Raw genomic sequence first — 26,795 nt, forward strand, 5'->3', positions numbered from 1 at the left:
GAAACAACGTCTAACAAAGCAGGAACTGTTATCACAATCAACAATCAAAATGTCAAGCAATATATATAAAAAACTCCAGAGATTTAAATGTATAACACTGAAACTACCCATATTACGGCTAGAAGAAAAATCTTACTCTTTGGAGAGGACAAAGCTGGTACGAAGTGGTAGCAACTCAAAAGAAATGAAGCCATGGCAGAGAGTATTAACGGTAAAATTTAACTCTAAGAGAGAGAGAGAGAGAACTAAGAGTGTATTTAAGTAAAGTAATGATCTTTGGTGTGTCGCGTGTGTACAGTTCTGCACATAGCACGCTGCACGTTTATCGATGAATGTAAGAGAAAGAAACTTTTGTTTTTGATTTCGACGTTTCTTGTTTCAAGATCCCTCCCTCTCATTCGCGTTCTTTTTGAGAAATAATAACTTCTTTTTTTCCCTGCTTCAATTTGCTAACCGGGTTTGGGTCCGCATTAGTGGGCCGACAATGAAGCTAGATTAGCCCTTAACGGGCCAATCAATACACACGAGGTTTTTAATCGAGTTAATAATAATATACATTGTGCATTTCTAGAACTCCTTGATATCATCGGTCCTTTCTGTCTCTCTCACAATCAATGAGAACACAACAGCTGTTTCTGTTCAGCTTTTGTCCACAAACTCACATATATTCATCACATTTCGACAATTATTAATTAAGTACAAATGACACACTTGTCAAACATTCGATTTTCAGAAAAATTAACACATAACAACTACTGTTATTTTTTTTGTTCTCATAATTAACTCGAATTTTTCTTCTGTGTTTTTTTCTAACTGAAATTTGGTGAAATTTTTCTTCTGTGTTTCTCTTAAAATCAGAGGAAATATAAAATAATTTGAGAAAACAAATTGATGGACCAATCTTCTTTTTGATATATATGTGAAACACTTTCCCCAACACTGAGAAATTTTCCATAAATTGCAAAAAAAAAGGAGATGATCAAATGGCAAAACCGGGGTTCAAGCCTCCAAAAAACCGGTTAACCTGAGAACCGAGTTACGAACCCGGCTCAGGTCTCTCCCCTTAAGCGTCCTTCCACTACCCGAACAAACTGAAAACGCCATTTGTCCTCCTTCTCCTTGAATCCTCCGTCCGACTATAACATGCGGCGGAACAATCTCTCCTCTTCCGTTGGAATACTCCTCCTCCTCAGAGTGTTCACCTTCCTCTTTCTCAACGTGCCTACGAAACATGTTCTCCGGTATATTCACCGGCAGCGAGCTCGATAACGCCGTTACCTTCTCCTTTCTCTTGACGATCCGCCGCGACTTGTTCCTCTCCTTCAGACCGAACAGACCATTCTCATCATCGTTGTCTCTCGAGAGAACAGAGCTTAAATCTTCAGAGAATACAACCTCAGCTTCATCGAATTCCTCAGCCATTTATAGAGCTTGAGAGAGGATTCTCTTGGTTATGAGACGATTACAGATTGAAGAATCTTGAAATAAGATCGTTTTAAGCTATGTAGAATATATATATAGGAGGGAGTCTATATAGAAGAAGGAAACGTGGAGAGTCTTGAGAAGTTGTTTTGTGTTTGTAGTATGTGTGTGTTTAACTGTTTATGAAGTTAAATGATGTCATGATAATAATGGCATAGAGTGCGGACCCCGCTTTACTTCTATTACATTTTGGACCACTTTCATATATATGAATTAAAATGATTTTATGATATATACAAATTAAATTATTTTTTATGATATACAGTTAATTTGGACCACTTTGTCCACACACACAAAAAAATTGGACCACTTTGATTTATACAGATTAAAATGATCTTTTATGATATGCTTTACATATACAAATTGATATGTACAGTTAAAATGACTTTTTGGACCATTTTGATACATACAAATTAAAACGCTTTTATAATGATATGGACATATCTTATCTATAGTGTCTGTGTAATGCAGACTGAGGACTTTGGTTGGATCGTCCATCTGGTCACCATAAGTCAAAGGCCGGTCAATATCCGATAATGTTTTGATAACCCACGAAGTGTTACATTACCTGCAACAGTCAGGAGCTACGGTCCGATGCAGTATGGCTATTAAAACGGACATGAGCAAGGTCTATGACCGCATTGAATGGAGTTTCTTGCGCAATGTCCTCGCCCGGTTTGGTTTCCATGAAGTATGGATCTCTTGGGTAATGGCGTGTGTATCCTCAATCTCATACTCGTACCTGGTAAATGGAGAAGCCCAAGGTTGCGTACTTCCATCGAGAGGAATTCGACAAAGCGACCCACTGTCCCCGTATTTGTTTATTCTTTGCACGGAAGTTTTATCCGGTCTCTGCAGGAAGGCACAACTCAGGGGAGAGGTCATTGGCGTCAAAGTGGCACGTAACAGCCCAGCCATCAACCACTTGCTTTTCGCCGATGATACTATGTTCTTTAGTAGGACGGACTCTAGAAGTTGTGCAACTTTGATCGAGATTTTGAGGAAATATGAAGCAACATCGGGTCAAAGTATTAATCTCGACAAGTCGACCATCACATTCTCAGCAAAAACGCCTAGTGAAGCTAAACGGCGGGTTCGAGATCTGTTCAATATACACAATGAAGGTGGGCTTGGAAAGTATCTCGGACTCCCGGAACATTTTGGATGACGTAAACGAGACATCTTTGCTGCGCTGATAGATCGCATACGCCAGAAAGCTCACAGTTGGAAGTCACGGTTTCTGTCTGGAGCCGGGAAACTCGTCCTGTTAAAATCAATCCTCGCCGCGATGCCAACCTACTCGATGTCTTGTTTTAAATTGCCCCAATCAATAATCAAGCAGCTCCAGTCAGTACTAACGAGGTTTTGGTGGGACCTCTCTCCGGAGATAAGAAAGATGTGTTGGGTCTCTTGGGAAAAGCTTTCGGTACCTAAGAATGCCGGCGGTCTAGGCTTCAGGGAGATCGCTCAATTCAACGATGCTTTGTTAGCAAAAGTCTCATGGAGAATTTTGAGGAATCCCTCTGGTCTTCTAGCTAAGATACTACTGGGGAAATACTGCCATAGGACCCCTTTCCTTGAAACGCCCACTGCAAACGGAATCTCTCACGGCTGGCGAGGTATCCTTGTAGGAAGAGATTTATTGCAAAGAGGGCTGGGATGGGCTCTTGGATCAGGAAACATGGTTGGAATATGGAATGAACCGTGGCTATCGACTGAGACGCCACTATCTCCGATAGGACCACCAACGAAAGAGAACCAAGTTTGGAGGGTTAGTAAGCTGATAGATCCGCTCACGAAGGAGTGAAATGTGGAAGCTATTAAGGAAACATTACCTCAGTATGAGGAGGAAATATGCAAGTTAGTGCCTAGCTACTTTGATCTGAATGACGAAAGAGTGTGGCTTCCAAATGCTTCCGGAGAGTACTCAACAAAATCTGGATATGTAGTGGCAAAACTGTACAAAGGTGATCATGAGACTCAAAGCTTTTACTGGAAGGAATGTGTTTGGCAAGTTAAAACCTCACCAAAGATCCAGCACTTCCTTTGGAAAGCCAATAGCAGAGCGCTACCGGTTGGATCCTTGCTTGAGAGTAGAGGCCTCTCTGTCTCCCCTGTCTGTCAAAGATGTGGAGCTAGAGAAACGGAACTACATGTTCTCCTCCAATGCCCTTTCGCCGAGAAAGTTTGGGATCTTGTACCATGCCTCCATAAACCGGTAACTAATGTCATCAACTCTGTCTCAGCGCTGCTTCAGTGTTGCCGCAAGATGATCTCTCTTCCACCACTAGGACTAGGAGATATACCTTTGTACCCTTGGATCCTATGGGTCCTATGGACCAATAGGAATAAACTCTTGTTTGAGAACAAACAGTTCTCGGAAGAGAACTCGGTATTGAAAGCAATCCAAGACGCCCGAGCTTGGAAGGCAGCCCAAACCTGTATCGAAAAAATCTCATTACCACACCATGTGGTTCCTGCTGTTAATGTTAATGTTCCTGTTACTAACTCTTATACTTGGTCTGTTTACTCGGATGCAGCTTGGAACCCTTCAACTGGAAACTGTGGCCTTGGTTGGTATCTCCAGGATGCTGAGAAGGTTCACACCGATTGTTTTTCATCACACCGTCGCTTTGTTTCCTCGGCTCTAGTGGCTGAGGCTTTGGCGGTTAAGGCTGCAATTATGGCAGCTACCTCCTCCCATGTCAGTAGCTTAAATGTCTTCTCTGACTCTAAGGTGCTCATCTCGTTGCTGAAGTCTCAAACACAGGATGTTGCCTTGAAAGGTGTTCTTCACGATATCAGTATCATGGCGCAAAATTTTCAATCGATCTCTTTTCATTTCATTCCGCGTTTAGCAAATGTTGTAGCTGACTCTCTTGCGAAATTAGCTTTGTACTCTCCTCAATCTTCTGTAACTGCAACAATTTAGCTTTCATGGGCCTCTTAATCTAAGTTATGCTTTTGATCAAAAAAAAAAAGGGTCACCATAAGTTAGTCGCATCAGATTTCTCTTAGTTTGTCTTTATAACCATGAATTTATTCCTTACATTTTTTTTTATTCTAGAGTGCCTGCATATTATTTCATTTTTTTTTGTGGCAACGCCTGCATATTATTTCAATTACTATGAATATTTGGGAGTCTATATATAAACACTCTCGCATAAAATATTTTAGGTGTATCTAGAGTTGTATATGAGCATTCAATATTTACATGAAACATCATAGTCATGATGATGTGGGTTTCAAATAATTTGTTGGATTTGTTTTCTTTTCCATTATATTTTAATATTATAATGAATGACATTTTTTTGCTCAGACGAATGCTAGTATCATATTAACGATGGAGAGAGTTTACAATAAGTATAATTTAGAGTCTGTTCTACAATGATAAGAAAAAAAAAAACAAGGTAGAGCAAAGAGCTTCTAAAACTAAGAGGTTAGATAATCCAATTCGACAAGAGGGAGAGAAATTTCTTCTTATTTCTTTTTTTTTGTCAACGAAATTTCTTCTTATTTCTCCTCGCTAAGATTGTGTTTTTCACTTCCCGGTAAATAATCTTTGAGATCACCGAAAAAGCGATGGAGCAATCATATTTTAAGGGCATAAAGTAAATCTCTTAAAGGTCTTCTTGGGACACAGTTTGCTTTAGTTCGATAAGCTCACTGTTACTTTAACCCTGTTTACATTTCAGATTCTCAAACAATGTGCATGTTAAAAAAAAAAGCAATCATATTTTAACTATGATTGTTGACAGTCCAAGTAATATATATAGTTGAACGTGTCATAAAGAAGAAATTGAATAAATATTTTGTAACTGTATATTTTTCAGAAAAGCTTTTTCGTATAATTTTTAGAAAAACTTTGGCTAACAAGTATATAACCATATTAAATTGTTGAATATATTGTATTAATAATATAAAATAAACGTACACACCGACATGTTTATATATTGTAAATTATTAAATATGTTAAAATTCAGAAATTAGACGTGGGATAGTTAATAGGCAAACCCAAAAATTTCTTTAACTCAAATTCTAATAGATGAGATTTTTGTTGATTTATGATTTAAGTTAATTCAAAACCGTAACTCAATAATAATCAATTATAACTCAAACACAACTTCAATTTTTTAAAACCAATACATGATTTGTAACATTTTTGATTTATATGTTTAACTCAAACTAAATCAAATGTAATACATGTTAATCAGACGTTAAAAAAAAAAATCAAATGTAATACATGTTACCAATCAAAGCTTATATATCTTAGTGAATTGCTTTATCTTTGAAGTATGTTTTAGCAAATACCATACATTTTATAAATCTTTGATTTGATACAGTATCATTTCTTTGCTTAGAAGAACTAATATAAGGTTTTCTGCTTCGCTCTACGATTTTGCATGCAACTTCTAACACCTTGTAACCAAAAATATTAAAAATATGATGTGTTCACGTGAATTTGTCATATTTCGTAACTTGTGCCTCGTGACTCTTCTCATGCATGGTTTACAATTTATATATTTTTAAAATAAATGTTTAAATGAATTTGCATCCAAAAAAGTTAGTATGTCTCAGTGACTAGATTTTAATGAATGAGAAACTAGGTATGGTTATGACTCTGTTTGCGGACTTTCAGTCTTACCAGAACCGAACCAGTCATAGTTTCAGTCTTACCAGAACCAGAGGCCCAGAACAAGCATAGGTTTTAGATGTCTTTTGGAATATCTTAGAATTAAAATTTCGCTTAGTCCAAGGAGTAGTTGAGTACTTGTAACACCCGAACATCGACTGTTGTATCGGGATTGGGGGCAGAACGTGACAAGTAACTGTAGATTGGCACACAAAACTACATGGTCGAGCTAGTTCAAATTATGAAAAAAAAAGCAAAATATAAAATCAAATTCCAGTTTGTTAGAATCTATCACTATTTTCCCATATTTGAAATCGCACAAGCCTAAACAAGTATGCTCTTTCAGTATGTGGTAGATTCGAATCTTCTACACTATTAAATGTAGCAAAATAAATAGTAAATTTTTTGATAATTTGCTTTACCTGATCACTGTATAAACACTATTCTAACGTTAGTGGTGGTGTCTGTGCCTTAGAATAATATAAATCCATTTATTAACATAGAAACAAAGTGCATTTCTAATGAGAAGCTCAAATAAGTTTCGTGAAATTTCGTAGTTTATCAAAGGAGAACTCTTACAAAAGCTCTTAATTGAACAAAGGACTATGCAACGATATTGATTATATATTCATATATAATCTAGAGATCAGGCTACAATAATAACTTGCAATATTATATAGAGCTGCAAGACATGGGATTGATTCAAGTAGTTGTTTTGGGGGTCTTTCTTAAAGGCTAACAATAACAAAATCATACATGCGAAATAGAACAATAACACACGAAATTGCAAATAGCTAGAAATACAATGATCAGGTAAAGCAAGCGGAACAATTAACTAAACAACAAAACGAATACTAAGTGATTAATTAAGACACTAAAGGGGTTTAATCAAAGATAAAAAGCATTAAGGCCTTAGGGACTTTATCACAGAGATTAACAAAACAACTCACTTAGAATAGAGCATAATTCAATTCGCACTCTATGTAATATTTCTCATAAATGTAATGTCATAATAAATCCGTGTTATATAAAAAAAAAAATTCAATTCGCACCTTCTAATAAAAAGTTTTCCTTTAGTTCTTACCGTTAGAGTTCAAAGTTAACCACGTTCAGATTTAAGATATTTCAAATTAGGAAAAGGCAGAGAAGCGCTTGTCTCCGAAAGGCTCGGACCAATCAGTCTATATATCACCATACCGATGGGTCACGTGAATGGATAAATCCTTAATGAATCCCATGATTGGTCTCTTTGATTCGTTACTTGTTAATAATTTTAATTAAAAATAGAGCAAATCTCCAAATTAACATTTTTCTAAGTTTATGTCACAAAAATAGCCCTCAAAAACTAAAATGACCAAAATAGTATTTTATTTTTTGAAAAATTTAAATTTTTTTTATTTTTCAAAATTTGAAATCTTATCCCAAAACCCCCACTCCCCGACTCTAAACCCTAAAACTAAACTCTAAACCCTAAACTCTAAACCCTAAACCGTAAATCCTAAACTCTAAACCCTAAACTCTAAACCCCACCCCTAAACTCTAAACCCTAAACCCTAAACCCTAAACTCTAAACCCTAAACCCTAAACCCTAAGCTCTAAACCCTAAACCCTAAATCCTAAATCCTAAACCCCACCCCTTAACTCTAAACCTTAATGTCTAAATTAATTTACCATTGGAGTATAAGTGTATATTTATCTCTTTTGATAAAACATTAAGTGCTATTTTAGTCATTTTTATTCTTAGAGACTATATTTGTGACAAAAACTTTTTTAGTGTTATCCTAGTCATTTTCTCTTAAAAATAATCGTTTTGCCTATTATTTAATTATCTCGCTTCGCATGCATGTTCTTTGTTTAATCTACTTCTAGTAGTAGTTTAAAACCATAGCTACCATTTTATATCGCTCTAGCTTATTTCACAGTCTTGCAAATCCACCGTAGCCAAGGTCTTCTTAGTGGTTTGATATCCAATGTATTGCTGTAACACATTACCTGCAGCTGCGCGTTTTCGAGCTAGTAAATCGAGTTTTAAACTTAATCACATCTTTTGTAAGAAAAACTAGAGAAATACTAATAGAATATCCTATACATACTGTGTAGTCTAGATAACCAGTTGAGTTTTACATCAGATTAGTACTGAATGAACACTTTTAGACATACATGTTAAAAGCTACGAGTCATGATGAATATCTCAAAAACTTGATTTTCAGATTTTTTATAGAATCATATAAACTAACTAATGTTTCTGGTTGTTGATAATAATATATGCAAAATTTCCCTTCCTATTTGGTACAAATATAAAACCATGAAAACGTATTAATTATATAGAAGAAAAAATCACATCACATGCATAAGATCGTGGAAATATTAAAAAAATTTCGTGTGTTAAAATAAAAATATTAGTTCAATTGTTTGATTGTGCTCTGCTGTTGAAAGATTTGCTGATCTATTTTGTTGTCAGCGATTCCCCCAGATTTGTTCAAACCACCTGTTCATATGCCAAAAGGCCCAAGACAATTATTGTTTTCAAAAAGTCACGTTTTTATTAAACCCATATATATAAATTAATTATATAGCTCATTCATCGTCCTCCATTGTTTAATATTTTCTCTAGTACTTTCTATAGATAATTTGATTAATGTACTTTCTCGTTTCACATAGGTGAACTTTTCAGATTTTGGTTTGTGTTTATCCAGGTTTCTCGGTTATGATTTGAGTGGCTTTGGTTCAGCTTTTTTTTGGGTTTGATATCGCTTTTTTGGTTTAGAAAATCAAAACCGGTGAGAAATAAAATGTGATTTCTTCGGTTTAGATTTTGTCCCATTTTCGTGTAGTTTATTGGGGGTGGGTGCATCCAGTATGAAATTTAGAATACTTTATATAAAGTAACAAATGATATGATATTCAAACATGAATTTTTTAAAAATAAATAAATTCAAGGTTATTCAGAATTTACTTTCAAATTTGCTATTATTAGAAATGTTTGAAGTAGTAGATTTTATGAATATTTATAAGATTTGTTGTAATTTTAAGGTGGTGAAATCTTTTAATTAAAAATATAAATTATATGATTTTAGATAAGACTATAGTGTATTTTACTTAATTTACCTAAACCACACCAAATTATGTGATTTTAGATAAATATTGAGTTAAATTTGGTGTGATTTAGGCATTTAGCTGAGTGCAACTAAAGTAACTTCAATCAAAACTCGGTTTGTTTTATTGTTTGGTGCAATCTGGTTTAATGTGGTCGAACCAAACCAATTAAGAATGATATACACAAACTTTTAAATTCAATAGTTGACTTTATTTTTCATTATAAGACTACATAAGCTCATTTGGATCGATGCAGAGAAAGATGGAGATAGCAAACACAAAATGGGTGGCTACAGCGGCGAGCATATGGATACAGAGCTTCAGCGGAGCAAGCTACACCTTTGGAATCTATTCTTCTCTTCTCAAATCATCTCAATCTTACGACCAATCTACCCTTGACACTGTCTCCGTCTGCAAAGACATCGGTGCGAACGTAGGCATCCTCTCCGGTCTTTTCTACACAGCCGTTGCAAGCGGAAGAAGCGGTAACGGTCGCTTCTTTAACGGTCCATGGGTGGTTATATTCGTTGGGCTGCTCCAATGGTTCGTGGGGTATGGTTTCATATGGATGGCTACATCTGGTGTGATCGAACGGCCTCCTGTGGCTGTGATGTGTTTCTTCATGTTCTTGGCCGGTCATTGTCAGCCGTTCTTTAATACGGCGATTGTGGTCACCGCAGTACGTAACTTCTCCGACTATGGTGGAACCGCCGTTGGTATTATGAAGGTGACAATTATCTACTTTTACGACTAGATGAATAAAATAGTTTCAAGTGGTTTACTATAATTAAGACATGATATTGAACAAGTATGTTAATTTTATTATATATAAAATAAAACCATAGAACTTTTCGTTCCCTTCTAAATATTAACATTACTAGCTGGAGAAAGGAACTACTGAACTAGTAGATATATTATATTGAAATGGTGATATTTCCACGACTGTTCTATTTTCATATGTATTTACATAAATTAGCAAATGAAAATCGGTACTTTGCGTTAATTAAAACAAAAAGAGAAGCTAATAAAACGGGATTTGACCAGTTGATTATTAATACTTCAATTAGAAAATAAATTAAACTATGATGAGAACAAAAATCTTGATAAGTTATTGTATCCCTTAAGCAAAATGAATCAACTAATAATGTGATATATTGTCTAATTACAATTTATAGGGTTATATCGGGCTAAGTGGAGCAGTTCTTGTTCAAATGTACCACATCTTCTGTAAAGGTGACCCAACGAATTACCTTCTTCTCTTGGCCGTAGTACCATCACTTCTCATCTTGACGACGATGCCCTTCGTTAGAACGTACGACACAGTCATCGCTAACGACAAGAAACACTTGAACGGTCTCTCCACCATCTCCTTGATCATCGTCACATATCTTATGATCGTAATATTGGTTGAAAATATTGTCGGAATGTCAATGACCATGAAGATATGCTCCTTCACTCTTTTAGTTCTCTTGCTCGCATCTCCTCTCTTGGTCGCAGTTAGAGCACATCGCGAAGAGAAAGATAGATTCATGTCTTTGGATTTTCCGGTTACGGAGAAAACAACTTTGCTTGACGCTCCTAAGCTCAACCCTTCTCCCGGTATATAAAGTTTAGCTGTTTTGGTCCCTTGATTATAATTATCAAAGTGAAATTCTCTAACATATTTTTATTAACCGACAGATAACGTTGTCATGTCCAATGACATGGACGTCCTCCAAGCAATACGCACAACCAACTTCTGGCTTCTATTCACGGCGATGTTATGCGGAATGGGTTCAGGGCTCGCGACTGTAAACAACATCAGACAAGTGGGCGAGTCACTTCGCTACTCTACGGTTCAACTCAATTCTCTAGTGTCTCTTTGGAGTATATGGAACTTCCTAGGCCGGTTTGGGTCAGGTTACATATCAGACGCTTATCTACATAGTCATGGCTGGCCAAGACCGGTTTTCATGGCCATAACTCTAGCCCTCATGGCCATAGGTCATGCTGTCATGGCCTCCGGTTTACTAGGAAGCCTATATATAGGTTCCTTAATTGTTGGTTTAGCGTACGGCTCGCAATGGGCACTCATGCCAACTATAACGTCTGAAATATTCGGGATTAGACATATGGGAACTATATTCTATACAATTTCGATAGCTAGTCCGGTTGGCTCGTATTTTTTCTCAGTGAAGGTAATAGGCTACTTGTACGACCAGGTAGCTTCTGTGGATGATCATTCTTGTTATGGGAATCATTGTTTTAGTACTTCGTTTGTGATAATGGCTGCCATGGCAATGCTTGGATCTCTTGTTGCGTTTGTGTTGTTCCTTCGTACAAAGAAGTTTTATGCAACTCTTGTGGCCAAGAGGATTTTGAAGTAATTCTTGAAGCTAGGGTCTGAATTGTGTGGCTCTCTATTTTTTTGTTTGTTTTTTTTGTTGACATTTTCCCTAACATTTTGAAGATCATATATATATATATTGTTTGTATAATATAGAAAGTGCGTGTTATGGATTGTTGAAAGGATGGATTAAATTATTATCAAAAGGTTAATAATAATTAGAAGAGTCAAATATTATCAACTTTCAAATCTGGACCCAGTAAAATAATAGTCATATGCTGCTCATGAATTAAAGTAAAGGCATTATCAAAGTTGCGAATTCTGGTTCACACAGAATAAAAACACATTTAAACCCACACGATCAGATGTCAATCCATATTAAACGAAAGATTTATTGAAAAGATATTAAATCATTCACTTATAACAGCTAAATCCATATAAGTAAATACGAATATACCGTTAAATACAATTCTAAAATATGTAACAAATATGTTGTTCAAAAAATAAATAAATAAATAAATGTAACAAATATAACTTTTCTTTACCCAATGGTCCCAATCCATTCTTTTACTGAAATCTCATTATTGTTTTATTTTAATTTTGGTAAAAGGTTACAAAATCATCGATGATGTTAGAGCATCTCCGATGGTAGTATTAGAAAGAGTTCTTACCATTTAAAGAAAAAGAAATGAAATTAGAAAATAGAATGTGTAAAAGTTCTTAGTTATGAAAATTAAGAGATACTAAAAGAACACATATCATTTAAATAGATGATTAACTAATGTAAAAAAATAAAACATAAATAAATAATTTTAATACTAATATTTTTTATGTTTTAGAAATCGTCATGATTTTTAACTATTGGAGGTACTCTTACAACTTATATATTTTCATTTTCAGTTTACTCTGCTTACCTCATTTTACACAAAAATCCTGCATAATTACCTCAGTTTTCAAATATAAAATGTTTAAGCAATATTTGATATTTAAAATATAAAATATATTCATATTTTTAAATGTAATTTACTTTTTTGAAAGTTGTGGAACCAGTTGGTTGAGTTGTTTTACATTTATATTTTCTCTTTCAATTATACATTTTAGATTAAAAAAAAACTTCAATAATTTTTGTGCTTTTGGCTAAAACATCTTTTATTTGGGTAGTTTGTTGTGTCTTTAGACGATCCAGACGTTTGGATTTATTTCAGTTTACGTAAATCGGCAGTAACAAGCTACATTAACAGCCCTTTCAACTAAGAATTATTCTTGGGTTCACCTCCAGGCTGAATCTCTAGGTTCACCAACCAATAAGATTGTTATTTCATATTCGATATCTTTTAAAAAAGGAAACAAAAAACTGTCAATTTATATTATTTTTTAAAATTAAAAGGTAAAGAGAAATAAATAAAAAATAGTAGTAATTACAAAAAAAAATATTTTTAACGTCATCAACAAAACATTAAACCCTAAATCCTAAACCCTAAACCCTAAACCCTTGGTAAACTCTAAACTCTTGGTAAACTCTAAACTCTAAGATAAATCTTAAACTCTAAGATAAATCTTAAACTTTAAATCAAAATCACTAAACATTAAAACACTCAAGGGTTTAGGGTTTAGGATTTAGGGTTTAGAATTTTAGGGTTTAGTGTTTTTATTTAGATTTTAGGATTTACCCAAGGGTTTAAAGTTTACCCAATGGTTTAGGGTTTACCCAAGGGTTTAGGTTTACCCAAGAGTTTAGGATTTAGGGTTTAGGATTTAGGGTTTAGGAATTAGGATTTAGGGTTTAGTGTTTTGCTGACGACGTTAAAAAGATTTTTTTAATTTTTTTTTTTGTAGCTGCTATTTTTTTTTCATTTTTTTATTTTAAAAACATAATATAACTTGATAATATTTTGTTTCTTTTTTTAAAAAATATTGAATTTGAAATAATGAACTGCTGGTGAACCTCTAGGTTAGGTTCACCGTAGGAAGAATAACTCTTCAACTAATTGTGAGTCACTATATTTTTTTTGTTAAATTATTCAAACATTTGAATTTATTATATGCAAATTAATCGCGTGTTTGCGTGCTTGTTATATAATATGCAGGGCTGAAAAGAATACAACTCATCGGCGTTGTCTACTAAACGTGTTTAGAGCCAGCAGCTCAACACTAATTAATACCGTTTAGATCTTGCAAGAGCAGCATAAAAAAAAAAAAAAAGGCATTAAATCTTTTAATCAATTTTTTTTTTAAACTTAGCGACGATGTCCAAAGAAACATCGAAGACTTCTTCTCTTCATTCATCTTTCAACTTCTTACATCACCAGAGCTCGGATTTGGCCGAGAGATATGGAGAGAGTAAACACGAAGTGGGTCGCAGCAGCAGCTAGCATATGGATTCAAAGCTTCAGCGGAGCGACATACACCTTCGCTATCTACTCTTCTATCCTCAAGTCATCTCAATCTTATGACCAATCTACCCTCGACTTCGTCTCCGTCTTCAAAGACATCGGTGGTACTCTAGGCATCTTCTCTGGTCTCCTCTACACGGCCATGGCTTCCACGCCGCACGGTCGTGGTCGTGGGCCGTGGGTCGTCGTTTTCGTTGGGTTGGTTCAGTGGTTTCTTGGGTTCTTTTTCATGTGGGCTTCGGTTGTTGGGCTCATACCCAAGCCGCCGGTGGCGGTTATGTGCTTGTTCGTGTTCTTGGCTGGTCACTCGCTGCCGTTTTTTAATACGGCTAGTGTTGTCACCGCCGCTCGTAACTTCTCTGATTACGGTGGGACTGCTGTCGGAATTATGCAGGTAAGAACAAGAGGAATCACTTAACTATACTCCGCATTCAGACATGATCTGTCTTGTGTGTACACTTGCTTTTGTGTTGTTTACATGACAAAAGTTTACATTTTTAATACAATAACTTCCCAAATTTTCATAAAATTTTGATCATTTGTGTTTACAATTAGCAAAAGGTTTTTGCTTAAGATGTTTTAAGTTGTGGTTCTAATTAGACTGAATGTAGCTTTCTTCTTTGGTGTGATCACTCTGTTTCGCATCCTATATGGTGAGATTACTCTGTTTCTCACACTATATAGTGTGATTACTTTGTTTCGCATGTTATATGGTGTGATTACTCTGTTTTTCATCCTTTATGTTGTGTGTGATTACTCTGTTTCTCATACTATATAGTGTGATTACTCTGTTTCGCATGCTATATGGTGTGATTACTCTGTTTTTTATCCTTTATGGAGTGATTACTCTGTTTTACATCCTATATGGTGTGTGTGATTACTTTGTTTCACAACTTATATGGTGTGATTACTCTGTTTTTCATCTTATATGGTGGGATCACTCTGTTTTTCATCTTATGTGGTGTGATTACTCTGTTTTCAATCGAGTCTTTTGCTGTATACTCTCAGTTTGATGTATAATCATTACTTATTTACATGTCAATAAACTAACTCATCCCCCTCTAAATGTGAATATATCTTTGGCTTCAGGGGTTTCTAGGTCTAAGTGGAGCTATTCTGATACAGCTGTACCATACGGTCTCCGGTGAAGGTAACCCTGCTACTTTCATTCTTCTCCTGGCTATAGTACCAACCCTTGTCATCTTCTTGACTATGCCTTTCGTAAGAGTCTATGAAACGGTCAGGACTAGTGACAAGAAACACTTGGATGGTCTCTCTGTCATCTCTTTGATCATCGCCGCCTATCTTATGTTCGTTATAACGGTCCAAAACGTTCTCGGTTTATCACGGTCCATGCAGATTATCTCCTTCGTCCTTGTGCTTTTACTGCTCGCCTCTCCTCTCTTGGTTGCTGTAAGAGCCCTCCGTGAAGAAAAGCAGATGGCCATGGATCATCCTGTTCTTGACACTTCCGTCTTCCTCATCTCTCCTAGCTCAAACATTTTCCCCGGTAATAATTATTCTTACACATGGTGTAACATGATCATGCATCTCTAGTCAGGACCGGTCATGAGCATATGCTGATGAAATATTAAATTATGGCCCCAAAAATTTAGAAAAAATTTACATATATATAAATTTTCAAATTTGTAAAAAAAGGTTATATAAATTTTGATTAAATCGTCTATAGCCTCGAAAATCTCAGGACACACTGACTATGGACTATAAATTTTGTGCAGATGGAGATCATGTGGTTAGAGAAGACTCAAACATATTAGAAGCAATGAGCACAGTGAACTTCTGGCTACTCTTCTTGGCAATGCTATGTGGGATGGGATCCGGATTCGCGACAATAAACAACATTAGACAGATAGGCGAGTCTCTACGCTACTCTACGGTTCAGCTCAACTCTCTGGTCTCTCTCTGGAGCATTTGGAACTTCCTAGGCCGGTTCGGAGCCGGTTACATCTCAGACACGTTCTTACACAAACACAGCTGGCCAAGACCGGTTTTCATGGCGATAACTCTAGGCGTCATGGCTGTAGGACACGTTGTTGTTGCCTCTGGGTTACAAGGCAGCCTATATATTGGTTCGGTTTTGATCGGTACGGCTTATGGTTCGCAGTGGTCGCTCATGCCGACAATCACGTCAGAGATATTTGGGATCAGGCATATGGGAACTATTTACTTCACGATTTCGATTGCTGGTCCTGTCGGATCGTATCTTCTGTCGGTGAAGGTGATTGGTTACTTCTACGACAAGGTAGCTTCTGAGGTTGATAATTGTTGCTTTGGAAGTCAATGTTTTAGGACGTCGTTTGTGATCATGGCGTCTGTGGCTCTCTTTGGCTCTTTGGTTGCTTGTGTTTTGTTCTTCCGCACAAATAAGTTTTATAAAAGGCTTGTAGCCAAGAGGAGCTTGAAGTAGTTTGCAAATTGCAAATGTGGTTTGTATTTGTGGTTTGGAGTTTGAACAGAAAACATAAATATTACTATTGGTAAATTCAAAGGGATACAACCAACTGTACCAATAAATACAGTGGTTATTTGTCATTGACAATTTTGTAAAAAAAAAAATTACATTTTCTTATAAAATCAAATATTGCGTGCTACACCAACTATAGACACACATCTGGACACAACTAATCATCATAATCTGGACAAGAAGATTCTTAGTAAAAAAAATGATTTAATCATCTTTAGACTAGAAAATCTTTGAAATCCTCTGTGAGAAGCCCACAATTAACTCATGAATAGAAATAGGCCCAGTTAAAGCCCACCACCTAAACCGGCGACAGCCGACAGCAACACGACGGTAACAAGCTGTTTTTCGGAAACTGTGTTGTCCCCTCTTTAAGTTTAAGCTATACTCTGTTTATCTCCTCTTTAAGCTACGTTTAAGAGATTTCCTCTTTAAGTTTTGATCAATGGAATCAGAACCATCCTCGAACGGTAGCAGCTGTGAGGAAGCCCATCGATTCCTAGACGCCCACTACGATTCCGACCGCCTGCTCCGGAACGTAAACCAAACCGTTCCGTTACGGTTACGTCTACCTCTTCTACTACACCTAAATCTTGTGGAATATCAAATACTATGGAAGAGGCTGACAAGCTTTCTTCTTTCGCAACAGCTGAGAAGGATGCCATGAACGGCGTGAAACCTGAAAATTTGAAAGAAACCACCTCCACTGATCATCACCAAGGCGACGGACTTTCTCCGTGAAGCTACTTCGACGGACCGGTCTCTCCTTAGCTCTTTAGCTACGTTGGTGATCAAGTCCATCGAGTTTCAAGTAAGTTTGATGCTAAGCTTCGTAAAGTTCCCTCCTTGGCTGATTCATATCTGCTTAAGCTTCGTTATGGATCCTTATCGTACAATGAGACGCGGCAGACGTTATCTCATATCAAAGGTTGTAGAGTTATGTGAGTTAGGGTTGAACGATGATAAGCTCGTGTTGGAGACTGTGCGCAGGTTAGCATTGGGCCTGTTATGGGCTGTGCATGTAGTCATCGTTTTGTTTGCAATGTTGGTATCTGCGTTTATGATTAGTGGGTTTGTGTTAACCCTTTTGGCTCATGAACCACTTGTCGTTAAAGAGAGTTTGAGTTTTGATTACACAAAGAATAATCCAGAAGCATATGTGCCCATTACACCAGTTAACAGTCCGAATCAGAGGACAGAGGTCAGTGTCTCGATGACGTTACCTGAGTCTGAGTATAATAGAAACCTCGGGATGTTTCAGGTTCGTGTGGAATTTTTATCAGAGAACGGTCAAGTGCTCGCAACTTCAAGGCGGCCGTGTATGTTGAGGTTTAGAACCGAGCCTATCCGTCTTGTCCGGACTTTTCTGAAGATTGCTCCGCTTGTCTCTGGCTATGTTTCTGAAACTCAAACCTTGAAGGTAAAGCTCAAAGGCTTTTCAGAAAAGGACGTTGTTAGTACTGCTTGCGTTAAGGTAATGATTGAGCAACGTGCGGAGTTTCGTGGTGGAGCAGGTGTTCCAGAGATTTATGAAGCGTCTCTGTTGCTTGAATCTGAGCTTCCTTTCTTGAAGAGGATGATATGGAACTGGAGGAGGACTTTGTTTGTGTGGATCAGCATGTGTTTGTTTGTTACGGAACTGGTTTTCGTCAGATGTCTGATCATACCAAGAGCAGGTCAGAGGACATAACAAAGTGATGGAACTCATTCCATCAACAATACTTCAAATCTGGCAAATCTGGATGGTTCAGGCGGGAAGTAGATAAATGGAAGGTTGTTGTAACGGTCGGTACTTACACTTGCTGTAACTTAGTTTCTTCACATGTGGTTCCATTAAGTTCCTTATCAAAGTTGTAATATCATTGCCTGCTAATCAATGTGTAATATTTGTCCGTATAGACTTTTATGCTATGTTGTTCTTCAATCATTTCCTAGGGCAAAAACTCCAAGATCTGAACGAAACCAAAATACAGTGTAATTTAAAAAAACCGAACTAACCAAATACCAAATCAATTGTTCGAATCAACTGGGTAAGTTTTCGGTGAACCGAGTTAACCGAGAACTAAACCACACCATTTTAAACATTTGTTATGTATCTATCACATGTGGCTCTTTACGAGCTTTCAAATGCTCAAACCACAGAAACTAGCCTTCTCCATTTCCCGCCAATTCCCATCACTCGACGAATCACGACCCCGCGATCTCGCGAGAGACTTTCTCTGCCTGCTAAAAAAATGCGTCTCCGCGAACCAAATCCGAGAGATCCAAGCCCAGATGCTCTTAAACTCGGTCCAAAAACCGAACTTTCTGATCCCCAAGGCCGTCGAGCTCGGAGACTTCAACTACGCATCTTCCCTCTTCTCCGCGACGGAACAACCAAACCACTACTCCTTCAATTTCATGATCCGAGGGCTGACCAACACGTGGCACGATCACGGAGCCGCTCTCTCGCTCTACCGCCGGATGAAGTTTTCCGGGTTAAAGCCCGACAATTTCACTTACAATTTCGTGTTCGTAGCGTGTGGGAATCTTCCCGAGATTGGGGTCGGTAGATCTGTCCACTCGTCGTTGGTCAAAGTCGGGTTGGATAGAGACGATCATGTCAATCATTCGTTGATCGCTATGTATTCGAAATGTGGTTATATTGATAGTGCACGGAAGGTGTTCGACGAAATTACTGAGAGAGATATGGTGTCTTGGAACTCGATGATCTCTGGGTATTTGCTTACGGGTTGTTCTAAAGACGCGGTGGGTTTGTTTAGGGAGATGGAGGAGGAAGGAGTTGAGCCTGACGAGAGGACGTTGGTGAGTGTGTTGGGTGCTTGTGGGCATTTGGGCGATTTGAAAACTGGTAGATTGCTGGAGGAGATAGCTGTGAGGAAGAAGATTGGGTTGAGCACGTTCCTTGGGTCTAAGTTGATCAGTATGTATGGAAAATGCGGTGAGTTGGATTCAGCTAGAAGGGTTTTTAATCAGATGGTTAACAAGGACCGTGTTGCTTGGAATGCTATGATCACTGTGTAAGTTAAATGTTCAAAATTTGCTTCATATAAAGTCTGAATCTTTACGAAGTTTGTTTCTTTCCATCTCAGATACTCTCAAAATGGGAGGTCAAGCGAAGCTATTAAGCTGTTTCGTGAGATGGAAGGTTCCAGAGTTTCCCCTGATGCAGTAACGTTTTCTACGGTACTGTCTGCTTGTGGTTCAGTTGGAGCTCTTGAGTTAGGCAAACGGATTGAGACATACGCTTTGGAAACAGGTCTGGAACATAACATTTACGTGGCGACAGGACTAGTCGACATGTACGGGAAGTGCGGAAGCATAGAGGAAGCTCTTAGAGTATTTGAAGCAATGCCGGTGAAAAACGAAGCCACTTGGAACGCTATGATATCTGCTTATGCGCATCATGGACAAGCTCAAGAAGCGCTCTCGCTGTTTGATCAAATGTCAGTCCCTCCAAGTGATGTTACATTCGTGGGAGTTCTCTCTGCTTGTGTGCACGCGGGTCTGGTCGATCAGGGCCGTCGATACTTCCATGAGATGAGTTCCACATTCGGGTTGGTTCCGAAAATAGAGCATTACACAAACGTGATCGACCTCCTATCTCGTGCGGGGATGTTAGAAGAGGCGTGGGAGTTGATGGGGAAGTTTCCCGGGAAGCCAGACGAGATCATGTTGGGAGCGATTCTTGGAGCGTGTCAGAAGAGAAAAGATGTGGTGGTTGGAGTGAAAGCGATGAGGATGTTGATGGCGATGGAAGAGGCGAAGAACGCAGGGAACTATGTTATATCTTCCAAGGTTTATGCTGAGATGAAGATGTGGGATGAATGTGCGAAGACGAGGGCGTTGATGAGAGAGAGAGGTGTAGTTAAGACACCAGGATGTAGCTGGATTGAGATGGACGGTGAGTTAATGGAGTTTAATGCAGGAAGCGATTGTTTACAGTGTGGCAATGAAGATTCAGGGTCGTTGTACGGTTTGTTGGTAGAGGAGATGAAAAGTGAAAGGTATGATTGTCTTCAGCTGTGGTAAAAGATGTGAGTTAACGCGTCTTCTCTCTTGACTTTCAAAGTGGTGCAAAGAGTCCATGATATGGTATGCTTTCATGTGATGGCTTGTAATGTGGGGACAAATGGGTGGTTAGATGTCATAAGTACTAACTTCTGACTTTGTCTACAAGCATTTGTTTAGATATATACAAGTTTTATAACAATCTAAACATATGAGGCTCATTGGTGGAATAACAATATAGCATAACCAAACAAAAGTGATGGTTGGTATATCAATTGATTACGTTTTCAAAACTGTGAATTTTGCTAAATTCTGAAAAGCAGTTTCGTTATTAGATGATTTGTACTTGTTCAAAAGTAAGTAAAAATATGAAGTTATTAGTCTACAAACAAAATAGATTTTAGTATTTGTCCTAGATCTTGTATTTATATGCAACAAATGACAATTCCTATTAATAAGAAAAATGTTTGGCTGACGAGAAAAAAAATATTAAAGCTTTGAATGAAGGGGAAGGAAGCCATCGCGGAACCAACCACAACCGTTAAGGAGAACGACGTCGCATCGGCCATTTTCTCCAACCTTGAAGCCAAATAGCTTCTTAACGTCCAGATCTCTTCTACGTCTTCTTCTCTGTTCACTCCTCCCCTGCGTCTCTCTCTCTGCATGTTCCGCTGTATTCCTAGGGTTTCGGATCCTGAATCTAATTTCTAGAGATCCAATTCGATACATTAGATCCAGCAGTGGAGTTGATTCGGTCCTCTGATTCATCCAATCTCTGAATATCCCTTCGTGGATCCAGTAACATGGCGGATTCGGAGCCAATCACGCCTGGCCAGGTAACATCATCGCGTAACTCTGAGCGTCTCAAGCTTCACTGTCTTCTTACTTCCATTACTTTGGATTCATAGATTTTGGAATCAATAGAGATGCATTTGAATGTTACTTCGTTAAGGTGTGGAGTGATTGAAATTTACAATTTGGATCAATTTGCTCGAGAGAGAGAGAGAGAGAGAGAGAGAGAGAGAGAGAGAGAGAGATTCAAATGCTTGTAGTAGCTATCAAGTTCATTCTATTTAGCGTTAATCAAATCTTGAATCTTAAAACGATGCACACTTGAGATTTGGTTTTGGATTACAAAATTGGTAATTCGTGTATTGTATTTCTCTTTTAAATGCAGGTTTCGTTTCTGCTCGGAGTCATCCCTGTCTTCATAGCATGGATATACTCAGAGTTTCTGGAGTATAAGAGGTCTTCAATGCACTCTAAAGTGTATGTCTTTGGGGGATATTCTTTGAATTGTGTACTTACTTACATGCCTCTGTTGTTATGTATCTAATTTGATAGTGATTTCTATACCTCTTACCTGCAGTCATTCAGATAATAATTTGGTTGAGATGGGTGAGGTGAAAACCAAGGAAGAGGAAGTAGCTGTTTTACTCGAAGGTGGTGGTCTTCCAAGATCAGTCTCTACCAGGTTCTATAACTCGCCTGTCAAAACAAACTTGATCAGGTAGTTATAGCGGTTTCTTTCTTTCTTTTTTTGTTTTCTTGGAGTGGAGTCTTCTCTCAATAATAATTAAAAAAAAAACATTTACGTTGGCCTGCTTGTAGGTTTCTGACGCTGGATGACTCTTTCTTGATTGATAATCGAGCAACTTTGAGAGCCATGTATGTTCCCTTAATTATCGGATTGGATTCATGCTGATCATCATCATGCTCTCTCATATGATTGTATTACTTCCTCACAGGGCTGAGTTCGGGGGGATTCTGTTTTACTTTTATATTTGTGATCGAACAAGCGTGCTTGGAGAGTCTAAAAAGGTGCCTCCTCTGAGTTTCTTTGACGAATTTCCCTTTCTTAGTTTTAACCGGTCATCAAATATCCCAATACCATTTATGTGCTGAAGATGTGTGATACAGTGTACATTATATCTTGAAATCGTTGAGAGGTAGAAAACTAACATCTGAGGTTTGTATTTGCAGAATTACGACCGAGACCTTTTCCTCTTTCTCTACTGTCTGCTCATCATTGTGGCAGCCATGACGTCCCTGAAGAAACACAATGACAAATCACCAATAACAGGGAAATCTATTCTCTATCTTAATCGTCACCAGACTGAAGAGTGGAAGGGATGGATGCAGGTAACTGATTCACTCTTTTCTCAGTAGGTGTCTGTTTCCTATTCATTTTTTTCTCATTTTTTTCTCATTTGCAGCTGTGATTTCATGCTAATGCACTGCTTTTGTGTCTTTGCAGGTTTTATTTTTGATGTATCATTACTTTGCTGCAGCTGAGATATATAATGCAATCAGGGTCTTCATCGCTGCTTACGTCTGGATGACTGGTTTTGGGAACTTCTCTTACTACTATATCAGAAAGGATTTCTCCCTAGCACGATTCACTCAGGTCATATCAACAGTTTCAATTTCTGTAGTTGATGAGGTTAAGGCATATGTTTCTGTCAGTAACTCGAGATGCTCATCATATCTTTTACTTCTTCCAGATGATGTGGCGTCTTAACTTATTTGTGGCTTTTAGCTGCATTATTCTCAATAATGATTACATGCTTTACTACATCTGTCCGATGCACACTCTTTTCACTCTGATGGTGTATGGAGCCCTTGGCATCTTCAGTCGGTATAACGAAATACCATCAGTAATGGCTGTGAAGATTGCTTCATGCTTTCTTGTTGTCATTGTGATGTGGGAGATTCCTGGAGTTTTTGAGATTTTCTGGAGTCCTCTAACATTCTTACTGGGTCAGTATCAGACTTTCCTCGTACATTATAGTGATTTCGGCAGGGTTGACAACATATCTGTCTCGTGCTAGAACATTTTACTCGGCAATTTTGGATGTCACTTGGTCATTAGGATCTGTGTTTATTTATGTAACTAACATATGGTTTCTGTCCACAAACAACTGCAGGATACACTGATCCAGCTAAACCAGATCTACCACTTCTACATGAATGGCACTTCAGATCAGGACTTGACCGCTACATATGGATCATTGGAATGATATATGCCTATTTCCATCCCACGGTAACTCTTGATTCCTATGGTGCTCACTGCTTTCTAACTTCTCATGACACACACCACTAACATTTTTCAACATTTCGATCTCAGGTAGAGAGATGGATGGATAAACTGGAGGAATGTGATGCCAAGAGAAAGAATTCAATCAAAACAAGCATAATTGCAATTTCCTCATTCGTGAGTTTGAATTCTCTCTTTCTTATGGATCTTATGTATTTGATATTATTCTGATGGCCGGTTGGTGTTCTTTATATTGTTCAGGTCGGTTACCTGTGGTACGAATACATCTACAAGCTTGACAAGGTTACATACAACAAATATCATCCCTACACATCATGGATTCCAATAACGTTAGTATCAAAACCCTTTTCTGTCACAAAACGTCAGTTCTTGAGATAATCATCCTTTCTGGCTTTTCTGACTTTAGCTTTGATTCTGTTCTTCCAGTGTCTACATCTGTCTGCGAAATTCCACACAGAAGCTGCGAAATTTTTCCCTTACACTATTTGCGTACGTTTCTCAGTTTTAGTCCATTTCAAGTTTTCAACCAAACTTTGTGTTGATTCTGAACATATCTCTTATAAGACAACTGTCATGATCTTTCTAGGTGGCTTGGCAAGATTACTCTGGAGACCTATATATCTCAGTTTCACATCTGGTTAAGGTCAGCAAGAAACTCTACCTACCCTTTCTCCTGAATAAGTAGGCAAGAAACCATCTGTCTCAGTGATTTACGAATGAGTTTAATAAAAATTGCATGTGCTGCAGATCGAATGTGCCTAATGGGCAGCCTAAGTGGCTATTATGCATAATTCCAGAATATCCAATGCTCAATTTCATGCTCACCACGGCCATCTATGTCTTGGTAAGTAGAATCTATGAGTCCACAATCAACTCTACATTCTATAGATTGTAATTTGTTCTCATGGTATATTTTCTTCAGGTGTCTCACCGGCTTTTTGAGCTGACCAATACGTTAAAGTCTGTTTTCATACCCACAAAAGATGACAAGAGGCTGCTCCACAATGTCCTCGCTGGAGCTGCCATTTCTTTCTGTTTATATTTAACTGCTCTCATTCTTCTCCATATCCCACACTAACCATGTAAGTCCTTCTACTACTCCTTGTCAATTGCAGCCTTTGTTGATATCGGAATGCTCGCTTAGGCTGATACAACTCTTTATTAACACACCACAACCTTTTTTCATTTACAGGAGGGACTATATGTGGAAAATATGAATCTCACAGAGGTTTCCATGTCAAACTTGCTAAATAGTTACATCACACAGTCTTATATCGACAATAAAGATTTGTTTTCAAACATTTTTTGAAGCTTGCCAAATGAAGCGCCTTTGGGCTACAACTAGAACCAGAGAAGTTTCAGAAAATGGCTAGAAGTGAAGCATCTTGTGGCATTCAGACAGCATCATCTTAGCAACTCCCTTTGTTCGTTTTCTTTCCTTTCTGTTGTAATTTTGTCATCAGTTTTGCCTTCTTTGTATTGCTATATTGTCAGTATACATAACATATATACCATCTGCAATTGCGTGAATTGTTTTTAACGAGAATGGATTATTCAGTTCAGTTTGAGTCTTCAGGTAAAACACCAACACAGTTGAGAAAAAGAGGTTCGATTTCTGATGAATCATACAAAGATACGACAAAGGAAATTGCACAAATTTACATAGGAAAGACCACAAACAAACTTCTCTTTCTCTGGCTCTCACTCACATAACAAGCTTTAACTCGTTCACTTTCCGGGGACGAAGTTGGTGGCGAAGGCCCATGCGTTGTTGTTGACTGGATCAGCCAAATGGTCGGCGAGATTCTCCAACGGTCCCTTTCCGGTGACAATAGCCTGGACAAAGAATCCAAACATAGAGAACATAGCCAACCTTCCGTTCTTAATCTCCTTCACCTTCAACTCGGCGAAAGCTTCTGGGTCGGTAGCGAGGCCCAATGGGTCGAAGCTGCCTCCTGGGTAAAGCAAGTCCTCCGCTTCTCCCAATGGTCCCTCTCCAGCGACTCTGTAACCCTCAACAGCTCCCATGAGGATCACCTGAGTAGCCCAAATGGCTAAGATGCTCTGAGCGTGGACCAAGCTCGGGTTGCCCAAGTAGTCGAGTCCTCCTTCGCTGAAGATCTGTGAACCAGCCTTGAACCAAACGGCTTCTCCGAACTTGACTCCGTTACGAGCCAAGAGCTCAGGGAAAACGCAGCCTAGGGCTCCGAGCATGGCCCACCTGCAGTGGATAACTTCTAGCTCACGGTTCCTGGCGAATGTCTCGGGGTCGGCTGATAGACCGGCTGTGTCCCAGCCGTAGTCTCCGGGGAACTCTCCGGTAAGGTAGCTTGGTGGCTCACCAGAGAATGGACCTAAGTACTTGACTCTTTCGGAACCGTACCATGGGCTGCCTGATGGGCCCTTTGGCTTGGCGACGGTCTTCCTCATTGTCACACGGCCGCTTCCAAGGACTTCTGATGCTGAAGGAGAAAGCTTCACGGCCTTTCCGGCGAAGGCAGGGGAGGAGAGAGCCATTGTTGAGGCAGCCATTAGAAAGTTTCTTCTTTTTTGTTGATTTTATGTGGTTTTTTTTTTGTGACTGGTGAGAGTGATTGAAACAGGTTGGGGTATAGATCGGTTTTATAGAATTCTCAAGAGTAAGGTTTGTTATCTGTGCAATATCTGTATCTGTTTCCTGATTGGTTAATGAGATTTTGGATATGTCGTGTTGTTGTCCTACGTGTCGGTCTCTATGCCACAGCTTTTGGTTTAGATTCTTTAGTTGCAGTGAAAGACGCTTGTGATTTTTACGATGCAAATGGATAGATATATGTCAGAGTTACACGTGGCACGCTATCAGTGGGTATTCCAATTTGCTGAGACGATACTTGATATCTAATTATCTAATGGGGACCCATGAGTTGCCAGCTTAGCAAGACGCAAGAACCTCGCAGTAACCTGTTGTTGTTTTACGTTCCTAAAGGCCCATGTATAGGTTCAAGGTGACTAAACTCATTAACTCCAGAGACTCGCAAAACTTTGGTCATGTTCCTTACGGTCTTAATTAAGGACATAGTGTTTTTGAGGATTATAGGCCTATTATTTGTCTCTTGTACACATCCTTTTATCAAACAGTATTACAATATCTTATGCTAATGGAATCTATCAAACCTTTTGAATTCTTGTAACTAGTTTTGTGTTCCTTCTCATAGTCTCAGTTTTCATCAACTCATGTTTGGCCATTCCAATATTTTGGTCGACGGCTTCGAGACCCATCTTGAAAGTTATGCTACAAGAACATGAGTATACAAGCAATATCTCAACCAGATGGG

General features: G+C 38.2%; 7 protein-coding genes across 7 annotated transcripts; 5 read left to right on the plus strand and 2 right to left on the minus strand.

The window, feature by feature from the left end:
* Positions 1-888: 888 nt before the first annotated feature.
* On the minus strand, positions 889-1,604 carry LOC106423005. Its single transcript, XM_013863793.3, has one exon. It carries the CDS (start codon positions 1,420-1,422, stop codon positions 1,000-1,002), a length of 423 nt encoding a protein of 140 aa, XP_013719247.1. The 5' UTR covers positions 1,423-1,604; the 3' UTR covers positions 889-999.
* Positions 1,605-9,391: 7,787 nt separating this feature from the next.
* On the plus strand, positions 9,392-12,121 carry LOC106432757. The gene is made up of 3 exons (XM_013873600.3): positions 9,392-9,938; positions 10,387-10,810; positions 10,892-12,121. Exons 1-3 carry the CDS (start codon positions 9,462-9,464, stop codon positions 11,575-11,577), a joined length of 1,587 nt encoding a protein of 528 aa, XP_013729054.3. The 5' UTR covers positions 9,392-9,461; the 3' UTR covers positions 11,578-12,121.
* A 1,609-nt stretch (positions 12,122-13,730) lies between these two features.
* Positions 13,731-16,483, plus strand: LOC106422920 (protein NUCLEAR FUSION DEFECTIVE 4). Its single transcript, XM_013863704.3, has 3 exons — positions 13,731-14,324; positions 15,020-15,440; positions 15,670-16,483. Exons 1-3 carry the CDS (start codon positions 13,869-13,871, stop codon positions 16,356-16,358), a joined length of 1,566 nt encoding a protein of 521 aa, XP_013719158.1. The 5' UTR covers positions 13,731-13,868; the 3' UTR covers positions 16,359-16,483.
* Positions 16,484-16,857: 374 nt separating this feature from the next.
* Positions 16,858-18,363, plus strand: LOC106432778 (seipin-3). Its single transcript, XM_022702056.2, has 2 exons — positions 16,858-16,950; positions 17,107-18,363. Exons 1-2 carry the CDS (start codon positions 16,858-16,860, stop codon positions 18,100-18,102), a joined length of 1,089 nt encoding a protein of 362 aa, XP_022557777.1. The 3' UTR covers positions 18,103-18,363.
* A 41-nt stretch (positions 18,364-18,404) lies between these two features.
* Positions 18,405-20,692, plus strand: LOC125585613 (pentatricopeptide repeat-containing protein At2g34400-like). Its single transcript, XM_048755001.1, has 2 exons — positions 18,405-19,432; positions 19,505-20,692. Exons 1-2 carry the CDS (start codon positions 18,516-18,518, stop codon positions 20,442-20,444), a joined length of 1,857 nt encoding a protein of 618 aa, XP_048610958.1. The 5' UTR covers positions 18,405-18,515; the 3' UTR covers positions 20,445-20,692.
* A 189-nt stretch (positions 20,693-20,881) lies between these two features.
* Positions 20,882-25,321, plus strand: LOC106432784 (protein REDUCED WALL ACETYLATION 3). The gene is made up of 16 exons (XM_013873625.3): positions 20,882-21,259; positions 21,601-21,692; positions 21,793-21,933; positions 22,035-22,091; positions 22,172-22,244; positions 22,407-22,565; positions 22,681-22,830; positions 22,928-23,183; positions 23,351-23,466; positions 23,551-23,637; positions 23,722-23,810; positions 23,908-23,970; positions 24,068-24,124; positions 24,229-24,325; positions 24,404-24,563; positions 24,674-25,321. The coding sequence occupies exons 1-15, from the start codon at positions 21,227-21,229 to the stop codon at positions 24,557-24,559; spliced, it is 1,626 nt and encodes a 541-aa protein (XP_013729079.1). The 5' UTR covers positions 20,882-21,226; the 3' UTR covers positions 24,560-24,563; positions 24,674-25,321.
* On the minus strand, positions 25,075-26,178 carry LOC125585614 (chlorophyll a-b binding protein 1, chloroplastic-like). Its single transcript, XM_048755002.1, has one exon. It carries the CDS (start codon positions 26,011-26,013, stop codon positions 25,210-25,212), a length of 804 nt encoding a protein of 267 aa, XP_048610959.1. The 5' UTR covers positions 26,014-26,178; the 3' UTR covers positions 25,075-25,209.
* Between the last annotated feature and the right edge of the window lie 617 nt (positions 26,179-26,795).

This window comes from Brassica napus, chromosome C4 (genome assembly GCF_020379485.1).
Source record: "Brassica napus cultivar Da-Ae chromosome C4, Da-Ae, whole genome shotgun sequence".
NCBI classification, from domain to species: domain Eukaryota; kingdom Viridiplantae; phylum Streptophyta; class Magnoliopsida; order Brassicales; family Brassicaceae; genus Brassica; species Brassica napus.

Bases quoted from the DNA above. Each gene is read 5' to 3' on its own strand.
- LOC106423005 (XM_013863793.3), bottom strand. From the start codon at position 1,422: ATGGCTGAGGAATTCGATGAAGCTGAGGTTGTATTCTCTGAAGATTTA.
- LOC125585614 (XM_048755002.1), bottom strand. From the start codon at position 26,013: ATGGCTGCCTCAACAATGGCTCTCTCCTCCCCTGCCTTCGCCGGAAAG.
- LOC106432778 (XM_022702056.2), top strand. From the start codon at position 16,858: ATGGAATCAGAACCATCCTCGAACGGTAGCAGCTGTGAGGAAGCCCAT. The intron at 16,951-17,106 runs GTAAACCAAACC...AAAATTTGAAAG, and splicing joins CCGACCGCCTGCTCCGGAAC to AAACCACCTCCACTGATCAT.
- LOC106432757 (XM_013873600.3), top strand. From the start codon at position 9,462: ATGCAGAGAAAGATGGAGATAGCAAACACAAAATGGGTGGCTACAGCG. The intron at 9,939-10,386 runs GTGACAATTATC...TACAATTTATAG, and splicing joins CCGCCGTTGGTATTATGAAG to GGTTATATCGGGCTAAGTGG. The intron at 10,811-10,891 runs GTATATAAAGTT...ATTAACCGACAG, and splicing joins TAAGCTCAACCCTTCTCCCG to ATAACGTTGTCATGTCCAAT.
- LOC125585613 (XM_048755001.1), top strand. From the start codon at position 18,516: ATGTGGCTCTTTACGAGCTTTCAAATGCTCAAACCACAGAAACTAGCC. The intron at 19,433-19,504 runs GTAAGTTAAATG...TTTCCATCTCAG, and splicing joins TGGAATGCTATGATCACTGT to ATACTCTCAAAATGGGAGGT.
- LOC106432784 (XM_013873625.3), top strand. From the start codon at position 21,227: ATGGCGGATTCGGAGCCAATCACGCCTGGCCAG. The intron at 21,260-21,600 runs GTAACATCATCG...TTTTAAATGCAG, and splicing joins AGCCAATCACGCCTGGCCAG to GTTTCGTTTCTGCTCGGAGT. The intron at 22,566-22,680 runs GTAACTGATTCA...GTGTCTTTGCAG, and splicing joins AGTGGAAGGGATGGATGCAG to GTTTTATTTTTGATGTATCA.
- LOC106422920 (XM_013863704.3), top strand. From the start codon at position 13,869: ATGGAGAGAGTAAACACGAAGTGGGTCGCAGCAGCAGCTAGCATATGG. The intron at 14,325-15,019 runs GTAAGAACAAGA...CTTTGGCTTCAG, and splicing joins CTGCTGTCGGAATTATGCAG to GGGTTTCTAGGTCTAAGTGG. The intron at 15,441-15,669 runs GTAATAATTATT...AATTTTGTGCAG, and splicing joins TAGCTCAAACATTTTCCCCG to ATGGAGATCATGTGGTTAGA.